Source organism: Myotis lucifugus, unplaced genomic scaffold (genome assembly GCF_000147115.1).
Source record: "Myotis lucifugus unplaced genomic scaffold, Myoluc2.0 scaffold_1226, whole genome shotgun sequence".
In the NCBI taxonomy this organism is placed as follows: Eukaryota; Metazoa; Chordata; class Mammalia; order Chiroptera; family Vespertilionidae; genus Myotis; species Myotis lucifugus.
Genome location: NW_005872274.1, coordinates 67,193 through 78,395, shown reverse-complemented (window position 1 = coordinate 78,395; position 11,203 = coordinate 67,193). Strand labels below are relative to the sequence as shown.

The 11,203-nt window shown below is 40.3% G+C and overlaps 1 protein-coding gene across 1 annotated transcript in view; it reads right to left on the bottom strand.

Moving 5' to 3' along the window:
* Nucleotides 1–3,619: 3,619 nt before the first annotated feature.
* The window catches only part of LOC102421755 (protein unc-79 homolog), a gene marked incomplete at both ends in the record, with an annotated part of 74,773 nt that continues 67,189 nt past the window's right edge, over nt 3,620–11,203 (bottom strand). Inside the window, 5 exons of the mRNA XM_023748248.1 lie at nt 3,620–3,730; nt 6,646–6,714; nt 9,616–9,789; nt 10,662–10,747; nt 10,837–10,949. Of these exons, the coding sequence (XP_023604016.1) occupies nt 3,620–3,730; nt 6,646–6,714; nt 9,616–9,789; nt 10,662–10,747; nt 10,837–10,949 (553 nt within the window). The remainder of the gene's footprint in view (nt 3,731–6,645; nt 6,715–9,615; nt 9,790–10,661; nt 10,748–10,836; nt 10,950–11,203) is intronic.

Sequence of the window (11,203 nt, the reverse complement as noted above, 5' to 3'; positions counted from 1 at the left end):
GTAACACGGTGACATAAATAAGTGTTCTAATAGTTAAACCACTATTATTTTTCAAGAAAATCCTCACTAGGTCATGAGGCTTTGGCTTTTTGAAAAAATCCTTAATTTGCTATTATTCCTTCAGAATTTTTGTATCTCTGTCAGGTTAGTATCAACTATCTATTGGCCTCATAATGTATTGCAATACATCTTTTAGTACTTGTTTCAGTTAAAAATATATTAGGAAATTTCTAATTTTCCAAATAGTTTATTTAGCCTTCACTCTTAAATAATAGCTTAGCTGGTAGAGAATTCCAGGTGAACCATTATTTTTTTTCTCACAATTTTAAAGACGTTTTCCCCATTATCTTCTGGCTTCCATTGTGCTGTTGAGAAGTTTGTTGTCAGTCTATCTACAAAGTGTCTTTTCTTTTGCTTGCTCTTAAAAAAATGTTATCTGTTTTGGTTGTTCTGTCAATTTGTACCTTACTTATGTAGTCTATGACATGAGCAGGTAAATTTTTAGTTTATTTGTAATACTTTTAGTGCTCATTGTGCTTCCTGAATCAAAGCATTAATGACTTTCATCAATTCTAGAATTGCTAAGAAACCCATTTTCCCTCTCTGAAACACTTCTCTTTCTCATCGTGATCTCTTCATCTCTTTGCTGCATACTATGTAGTTTCTTCAGTTCTACTTTCCATTTTACCAATTCCCTCTTTGGCTATGTCTAATTTGCTGTTTAACCTGTCCATCAAGTTTTTTTTTATGTCAGTGACTATTTCATTTCTAGACTACCTACTTTTTTCAAATCTTTCTGGGTGTGTTTTTTTTAAGTGACTAAATGTCTTCTCATGTTTTTAATTCTCCTTTGCCTGATTATCATTTAAAGTATGTTTTATAATTTCTATCACATCGTTCTAATACTGGAAATCCTTAGGGGAAAAATAATCTTGCTGTTTGTTGACTCTGTTATCTAGCTCATGGTGGATTATTTCTTCATATGATTTATAATTTTAGATTCTGGCTCATGTTCATCAGGATTTTATTTGTGGAAATCCTGTTAGGCCTAAGTCGAAAGCATATCCCTCCAGAGAGGTTTGAGGATTGACTTCAGGTTTGCTTCTGCCAGACTCTCCAATGCTATTCCTTGCTCAGCACCTATGTTACTTGGCTTTTTAGTTCAGAGCATGTAGGTATTATAAATCAAATTCTAAACATGTTCAAAGGTAGGTTCATGTTTACTAATTCTCAAAGTTACTATAAATCTTTCAGTTCTCAGATTATACAGATCCCATTTTTTGTCACCTCCATATAAGAATATATTCTTTCCCAATCACCCTTTTACCAAATGGATGGCCTGTCAAGGGTCCTGACTTTCTGCTGGGGATGACTCCGTTCCAACTCCCAGCCTAAAATAGTCCCAAGACCTCAGCTCCTTTCTCTGTGTGGGCTTTAAAACTCAAGCCACTAAGTTGCCGAAGCAAGCACCACCGCCCCTTCCCTATCTCGAGACTTCTACACTATCAGCTTGTATGCTTACCCTCTGGTTCTCAATGTCCTCTGCATTTTTGTCTCCTTTCATTTTTATAAAATTAGCTCTATTTTAAAAATCATGTTTATTTCATCCAGCATTTCTGGTGTTTAAATGGGGCAGTTTTCAGGTTATCTAGGATGCCAGATTGGCAGAAAGAGAAGTCTCCAAGTCCCTTATGTTTCCATGCCCTTTCTTTTTATTAAATATAGAGAAGGCTTGATTAGATACTGCTATTGAACAGTTTCCGATAGTTTCTCATTATCTATGAAGTAGGTGGGAACACCCTAGATTGAAGCTTTCTGTAAGTAACATTCATTTCAAGTTGAAAAATGAGAAAGGGTGATGACAGTAGGATGTGGGAGGCCCCTAAAGTTATGATCGATTATGAGGGGATAATAATGTATAGTGAATATTCAAATCCAAGAATATGTTGAATTCAAATTGGTGGAAGTTCCCCTGTCATTAATACCAATACTGGACAACTTAATAAATTCAAACTCATTATGGTTCCTCCTTTGGAAAATGCACTAATTTAAATAAATCAAGCATAAAGAAAATGACTTTTAAATACAGAGCATCTTTTCATTCTATTTGGTGCTGTGTCCTACAGATCTTTTTTTTTTTAAGTAAAAAGAAGGAAAAGGTTATTTTTCAGGAAGGATTTGAAAAAAGACAAAATGCTGATTATTTTGGTAGTTAGGAAACATATCATTCCAGACAGAGTAATGGTTTATAATCAGAAAGACTAAAGAGAGGATTATCACGGAACACTTAACATGGCAGAGTGGCCACAAAATGGAAAGAAATGAGACAACTATGTTTTAAATAGAATTAAAGCCTTGGTATAAAATTAGATTTTTATGAGGAAAATAAAGGGCTTACAGAAGTGAACAACATGAATAAAGGAGCATTCTGAACATTCAAGAAAACAGCAGAAACAGAGACCCCATTGAAAATAAACTTGGAAATTGGAAAGTAAGATTTGCACATTGTTCGTAAGGACAGAAATGCCTCCTGCTTTTCCATTAGCATCTACCAGCTCCAACAAGGCTGCTATATGCACTGGGCAAGCAGTAGTTTTCCACTTCGCCAGTGGTGGGGCAGGGGATCTAAAGCTAATGCAATAGAGAAAGCATTATTAAGGCAAGATGACAAAAGATGAGATTACAATCTCAGAGGCCGAGAACCCAGCACTGGGGAGACAGATAAATGATGAGAATTAAGGAGCTCTTCACAGGCTTTTACAAATGACTGCCTAATTTTTTTCTACTTTGGGTATAAAATAATATGTAGTGATGGCTAGCCCATTAATCATGGGTAAACTTGAGAAGGACTTTAAGAGGTCATTTAGACTATTATCTCATTTCAATCAAAATACCTCTTCTCTTGTCCAGCCGGCATGGCTCAGTGGTTGAGCATCAACTTATGAACCAAGAAGTCATGGTTTGGATTCCTGGTCAGGGCACATGCCCGGGTTGAGGGCTCAATCCCCAGTCAGGGCATGTAGGAGACAGCCGATCAATGGTTCTCTCTTATCAATACGTTTCTATCTCTCTTTCCTTATCCCTTCCTCTCTGAAATCAATAAAAATATTTTTTTAAATAGCTCTTCTCTTCTAAACTATATGATTCTCAATCCTCCAAACTTGCATATTTAAGACATTTTATGTACATACTAGAGGCCCGGTGCACGGATTCATGCACTGGTGGGGTCCCTCGGCCTGGCCTTCAGGGATTTAGCCAAAACCAGCTCTCTGACATCCCCTGAGGGGTCCCGGATTCCAAGAGGGTGGTTCTTGGGTGACGCACTCTGGAATCAGGCTCCCTCCTCCCTGGTTCCAGGTGCATCACCTGAGAACCGCAGTTGCCAAGTCACCACAGCTTGGCAGCTCCTGCATTGAGCATCTGCCCCCTGGTGGTCATTGTGCATCATAGCTACCGGTTGGACAGTCGAACAGTCAGACAGTCACTTAGGCTTTTATATATGTAGATGTAAAGTGTTTCTTTCCAATGATATTTATTAGACCTCAGTATAATTACCCATTTTAAAACTATATTGAAGCAATTAGCTTAACGGGGATTTGACACAACTATGCACACTTACCTTAGTGAAAGCTCGGTAACATAAGCCACACACCTCCACCAGGTAGGCCAGAGTGAAGACAGCATTCTGAATTACAAAGCTGAGCAGTTTTGAAAACGGTTCCAACAAACTCTGCAATGAGATTGGGGCCAAATAAAATCCATTGCTGACTCTTTCATTTTAAAACGTATTAAAGTCTTATGACACTTTAATGGGATCACTCTTTTCTTTTTCTTTAAAATCTGTTGCCAGGTGGCTACTGTACCAACGCTGTTGGTCTAACAAGAACAGAACTATACCTTCAATCAATGGCTTGAAGAGCATGGCTTAATCATTTTATTGCTTTAAGAAAGCATTTTTTTTCAGACGGCATCATTTTTAAACCCACCGAACTCCAATGCTATCCTCTTGTGCACCCCCAGCTGCCGAGACTCGGAGAGGTTTGCTTAGATCTCCCACTCTATTTCTCAGAACCCCTAGGGCTCTATGGGTTCATCAGATCCAGCTCCTCTCAAAGTTTGTCACCTCAGTTAGATAGCACAAGCCAACCCTGGCCTGTGAGCACCAAAGCACGATTAGCTTAGAGACAGTTCATCATAACCCAGCTTCCTGCCAAGGTTAGCATCAAAAAGGCATCGCCAGTTTTGCTTTCCCCATCTGAAACCCACCCATAAAGGGTCGGTTTTAATCCATATGCTTTCTGAAGCCATTTAGAAACATTTATGGAGCACCAACTAAGTATCAGGCAGAGTTAGATGTTTTCATATAGTTTCTCTTATTCAAATTCCTTAGAACAATCCTGGGGAGACAGTATGCTACAACAGGTAAGGACACAGGTCTAGAGTTTCACACACGTGTTTTCAAACTCTAGCTCTCTGTGACCTTGGATAGGTGACTGAATCTCTCTGGACTTGGTTCTCTCCTCTGCAAAGGACGGATAACAATGCCCTCCACGTCACTGCGTTGTTGTGAGAATTAAAGGGGATAAGCCCTCCATCACTATTAGCTGTGATCTGCTTCGTAACTCTGAAGCTTCAGCACCCCTATGCTGCAGCTGAGGCAGTTAAGCAGGAAGTAACTTGCTCAAAGCCATGCAGATATCGAATGGGATTCAAAACCAAACTCCAGGGCAATTTCCAGAGGCAGATTGCTCTGTGGGGAAGGCAGGATCATTTAGATTGGGCTCCAAAAGACTCCCGTGCCATTATTCCCACTACCTCGGAACCTCTACAGTCCTAACTGTCTGGATTATGAAAGTAATGCCTGCTCGCTCCATGTGTAAATGCAGGATCTGTAGAAAGTATAGATGAGGAAATAGAAGTCATCCATAATCCTACCACCCAGTGATAACATTTTGTTATATTTCCCTTCTTTGTGGCACACAAGTTTATAAGTTGAAATCTTACACATATACAATCCTACGTTAATATAATAATAAAAGTAATGTCTAATGCTACTTAATTCTTCATAATCATCCATTTCAATGACCACAAAGTCCGTTTCATGATAACATCCCAATAAATAGATTTTTGCACAATATTTGCATTTTCTTCTTATTCCTTAGAATAGAGTCCCAGAAAATAAATGACTAAATCAAAGGATATGGTCATTTTAAGATCCTTTTTTCCTTATTGATATAAAAATGAATTCATTACATGTGAGTTGCCCCTGAGGGTAGGAATTATATCTTTAATTTGTTTGTATTCCCCACATAAACCCATGTAGTACTTGCCACATAAAATAAATCTTAAAAAGAAACGCTTTGAAGTAGTACTGCTGATTCAGCATTCTTTGCTCTGTATAAATGTTGCCTTGGATGATGGATGAATGGGGACAGGAATATGTCTCTGTTGATATATAACGCATCCCTGCTTGCCAAGAAATAAAGAAACCTCAATTCAAACCTACATAGAAATTTGCTCTTTCATCCAGCAAAGCAGCATGGCCATGGGGCGATATGGTGCAACAGAAAAATCAAGGAACTTGAAAGCAAAGGACCTAAGTTCCACTAACCAGCTCTGTAACCTTGGCCAAGACTTCATCTCTCTGAGCCTTTCCCTTAACTGTTAACGAACAGATTAGACCAAATGATCTCTTTGCAGCTTTCCAGCATCAACCATGAGTCTGTGAAAGCACATTCAAGGTAAACATTATGGGAAATGTGCCTTCTTGGTACATTAACTAATAGTCACAAGCCACTGCAGTACCAACTACTGCACCATTGCATATAACGCAGCCCAGAAAGGAAGCCAGGAACGCAAAGGTGAACGGGATGCAGTGCTGGAATTCATGAAGCTCAGTCTCACTGGGGAGACGTCGGTACAATATAAGAGCTAATTCAGAGAGCTCTATCACGTACCGTGGGATATGATATAGGAGGAAGTTGCTACAGAGAATGTGAGCGTTTTTCATTGAAATTCAAATTCTCATTATGAAGATTGAGAAGTTCGCCTCACTGACAAGGATATACAGCATTTCAGGTAAAGGAAATGGCCTAAGCAAAGGCAAGGAAGTATGAAATTAAATAAGACTATAAATGCAAAGCCATTAGCACAATGCCTGCCATCTGGTACGTGCTCGGAAACAGTGGTTGTTGTTTTGATGATGATGATGATTCTGAAAGTAGGCAGGAGGCATGGGGGATGGGACAGGTAGCCGGAGACTAAATTGGAAAGGTGGGCTGGCAAGTTAATGAAGTACCTTCTTCTTATGCCACATTAAGGCATTTTGGACATTACCCTAAAAGAAATGAGAAAGTATCAAAGATTTTAAAGCGAGGAATTAATGTGATGAGATCTGTGTTTAGAAGGATCACCTTGTTCATCGTATGGAGGACAGACTGATGGACATGGCCCCAAACTGAGAGGACCAATGATTAAAAATGATGCTGTGATATAGTTGAGTTCTTCACACTGGACACTTTGAAGGAGACTGCAAGTGAAGCGCTCAGCACGCAGTGACTGCTCCTTCAGCACTGCCCATGCTTGCTTTGCAGGCGAAAACATAACTAAATTCCAACTGGTTTTGTTTGTCTGAAACATACATACCCTTGTGGCATTGGTAGAGGGGATCTTCAAGAGACAAATCATAATTCTCAAACTGGAATCTAAAGAACACTGTGAACAAATAGCAAAAAAGTAAAAGTCGGTACCCTTCTTCATATATCTTTGCTTCATATATTTCCTATAAGCATTTACGTTAGGAAACAAAATCTGAGATATAGCTGCCTCCTTATCGTTTTCCATGCCATATATTCATGTTGATAAACATCATTCTCAGGTTTTAAAAAAATGTATTAAACAATGTTAAACAGTTAAATAATTAAACATAGTTTACAAACTATTTCTCAAAGATATATCCCTAAAATAAAGTCAGATAGCATTAAAGAGTTGGACAAACAGACAGACGGATGGACGGGTGGATGGATGGATTAACATAGGTGAATAGGTAGATATTAAATGTGCCCACATCTACACTAATTTGTTAAAGGCCATGTTGAAAAGAAACTTAGATCAGTTTAAAACCATTAGACTTATTAATCCAAATAAAAGCCAGTTTCATCTGCCCTTCCTCTGCTACCAAAAGACACGACAAAACCCTGGGGAAAATCAATGTGTCTCTCTCATATCGATGTTTCTCTCTCTCTTTCTCTCTCTCCTTCTCTCCCTCCCTCCCTTCCACTCTCTCTAAAAATCAACGGAAAAAATATTCTCCAGTCAGGATTAACAACAACAACAACAAAAGCAGAAGATAATCAGAGAAAAGGCCCAGATCTGATCTAGCAGGGCAGTTTTCACACATGTTCTGAAGTTCCGAAAGTATTTCACAAGTATTTCCCAAGGGAAACGTCGGTCTATTTAATCTGCTCAATATCCATCGGAGTGGATGTGACATTTACATTACTTTGAACCAGGGGCTGAAAACTGGCTGCGCATCAGGTCCCTAGAGCGTTTTTAAAATCAGGAAATAACATTTTGGAAAACATGGGAAGATCAACAGCATGAGGCCTGCATTCCCACAGAACAGTTGGCTGGAGAGGAGCAGCAGCTGACCCTGTGGAAGGCACTGGTGCTCTCCAGTTTGCAAGGGTCTGGACTCTTCTTATTCCTTATCTCATTTCACTCCTATGGGCAGTCAGGGTGGTCCCTGTGGACAGGACTGAAGGTCACAATTTAGACTTGCCAGTTGTTTGCAACTGGCAATACGTCCAACTGGTCAGTGTTCAAGTTTAATTTTTTTTCTTTTTGTTAATTTTCACCCAAGAATATTTTTCCCATTGATTTTTTTATATAGAGAGTGGAAGGGAGGGAGGGAGGGAGGGAGGGAGGGAGAGAGAGAGGGAGAGAGAGAGAGAGAGAGAGAGAGAGAGACAGACAGACAAACCGCAACTCAGGTACATGCCCTTGACCAGGAATCAAACCTAAGACCCTTCGGTCTATAGGCCAATGCTCTAACCACTGAGGATACTGGCCAGGGACCAAGTTTAATATTTTTTAAAAAAATATATTTTATTGATTTTTTACAGAGAGGAAGGGAGAGGGATAGAGAGTTAGAAACATCGATGAGAGAGAAACATCGATCAGCTGCCTCCTGCACACTCCCTACTGGGGATGTGCCCGCAACCAAGGTACATGCCCTTCACTGGAATCGAACCTGGGACCCTTGAGTCCGCAGGCCAACGCTCTATCCACTGAGCCAAACCAGTTAGGGCCCAAGTTTAATATTTTGACTACAGCATCAGCCTATCAGCATTTGAATTTACCAGGCTAGCCCCACCCCTCCTCTTAAGCAACAGATGGCTCTGGATGGCTCTCTGGTCCCAGGGAGGTTCCATGTGGCCAACTTAAAGCGTGTGTACTTGATTTCCTACATGTTCATGCGCAGTAGCTATATATGTACATGGTTTCAAAGTACTAATCCTTTTGCTTGGATTTATTCAGCTAGTCCAGACTTGTGGGTAGACAAGAATCAAAAGATGTGAGAGAGAGTAAAGATCTCAGCGTTCCTGCTTCTCACGTAATTTCAAACTCAAAGAAAGCAGCACCAACCTAAGGGTCCCTGGATTATCGACCTTACAGAACCTATGTGGGGGGTCACATTTCCCAAATCTGCCAATTTGGAAAAAGGTATTATCAGAGGTGATTGGTCTTTATGAAACATTTTACATACATGTGATACTCAATTTAGAAGAGGAGCTGCTAACATGTAACTTCACCTGTCAGATTAACAAGTGATTCATTAACAAGTTGAAAACTTCTAGCTGTGATCTGCATAGAGCAAATGCGGTTCATAGACATAGCAATGGTCACCACCAACACCTCTTCCTCGCAGCTGCAGAGCCCTGAATGCTTCGAGTCACCCCTGCTTTAGGACTCTAGAAGTCTGTTCGTGGAAAGGACACTGGACTGGGCGTCAGGGAGTGCTAATCCTCACGCTGCCACTGCTTCTCTGAATATGCAGTCCCCATCTGGAAAATGGGGACATTGGGAAGGATGGCTTTCATAGGTCCCTTCCAGCTTCAACAGCATAGGATTCTGTTTTCACGTTTAGTGGGCTCATGTTGAAAATGTTTCTTAGGCTATCAGATTTCCAGCGAGGCCCGTGTGTGTGTATTCTTGGAGGGTGGGCTGGAGAGAGGAGGGTGTAAAGCCATCAAGAATATCACCTTGGTCTTACAAGTACAGTATTCACCAATACATAGCAATCACTTCCATTTAGATAATTCTCTAAAGTCGAAGCTTTACATTATATGTCTGGTCTCCTTTTAGAGAAAACTGCTTACTCATTTACCTAAGTATTTACTTAATATCCACTTGACAATTTTTTCTATAAACTGGAAACATGAAATCACTAAGTCAAAATGCTCACTGCATATAGCGGTCATTCAGAGAGAACAACCTAAATAATCTTCTCCACTCCAGGGCTAACAGAGATTCCAGACAGCCCTTTATGAAACAAGATGGATGATCTGCAAACAGAAACAAGTAATTTAAAATGAAATCCTGGGCTCAGCTTACCTTCAGAGGCAAAACACCAGGCAGCTTGACAAAAAATGTCTGAAACTGGTTGCTGATTGTGGTCCAGAGGCTACTAGGAGAATCCATGGGCAAAGCTTCCATGAAGGTAGCAATGTTCTCCAAACAGTGTATCATAGCACCCCCTGCTGGTAAATTCTTTTTGTTATTTAGACCCTAAAAACAAAAGCATAGGCGATCAACTGCTGAAACAGCATGGGAATTTGTGTAGCTACTTGGTAAAGATAAATTTTTAAAAATCACATATTCAGGCTATAATTGTGTTGTGTGCCTACTGTATACGGTAAGCATTGCAATTGGCAGGAGTACAGAGAAAAATCAACACAGTCGGACAAATGTAGGAGGAAAAATTGTGATCATTGACTCAGTGTGAAAAGGTGAAATGTAAGTAAGAAAAACATCGTTTAAACATCTACAATTGGCATGGTTAGATGCTAAAGAGATACAATGAATGATGCTTGCGGGAAACTCTATTGGCCAGAGACTAAGAGTAATGACCAGCAGCAAAGTCCCTATGGCAACCTGCCAACACTCCACGCTAATTGAGAGAGCTAATAAGCAGAGGACCTGAGACATGAATCCAAGTCTCGCAATGCAAAGACTGAGTGGAGCTGAGAATTGACTTCAAGTCTCATGACAGTGATACATCAGATAAGCAGAACTTGAATCCAAATCTCGTGATACATTGAATAAGTGAAACTGACACTTGAATCCAAGTCTCATGACACAGCGCACACTGCTCTACCCACCGCACCTTAGAAAGGTAGGAAGTTCTCAGAGGTGAGTTCTCAATGGTCCACCCTTTAGTTGAGGGTGTCAAGATGCTTTAAGTAAACAGTAAATTCATTCAAAACTGCACTGTCTAACTGACACTTGCCTAGGCATTGGCAATTTTTACATTAATTTTTAAACTTTAAATTACTTTTAATTTTAAATTAAAATTGTTTACTTTAAATTTTAAATTAGATGACTTTCTTCCTCAGCAGGGATTTCAGTGGGAGCTTAGAGTGTCATCAAAGCAGACCTACCTCCAGGAGCTGACTGAGAGCAGCAATAGAGCTCAGCTCATTGAAGTCCATCAGAGACGTGGCTAAGGTCCGTAAAAAAGTCCCATCTGGAAAGTGAACAGTCAGATTTAGTAAGGTTCCGGTTTCCGGCGACCAGCCACATCAATGGAGCCTGCACTCCCCACGGATGAATTACCTTTGATAGTGCTCTGGAACAGCTGCGGGAAGATGCCGTTGGGGGCCAGCTGATGGAAGATGCAGCGCAGAAACTGCTTGGCCACGCCCGCTGCATTGCCCGGAACCATCATGCTGGGGGTGAGCAGGGAAAGGAAAGACAAGGAATCGTGGGATAAAACCGAATGAGGTTAGGTATTTATTTTCTTACTTATTTAGAGTTCAGGCATTTACATGTACCAACCCATGGATGGAATGCCTTATTGTCATTTTCATCCGTGAGATGAAATAGTCTAATCACATAGAATCCTGCTGATAAGTTTTTAGAAAGAGAGAACCAGGAAGTGCCAGGGTGGCCGCAGGTTAATTCCAGCCACCCCCGTGTACAG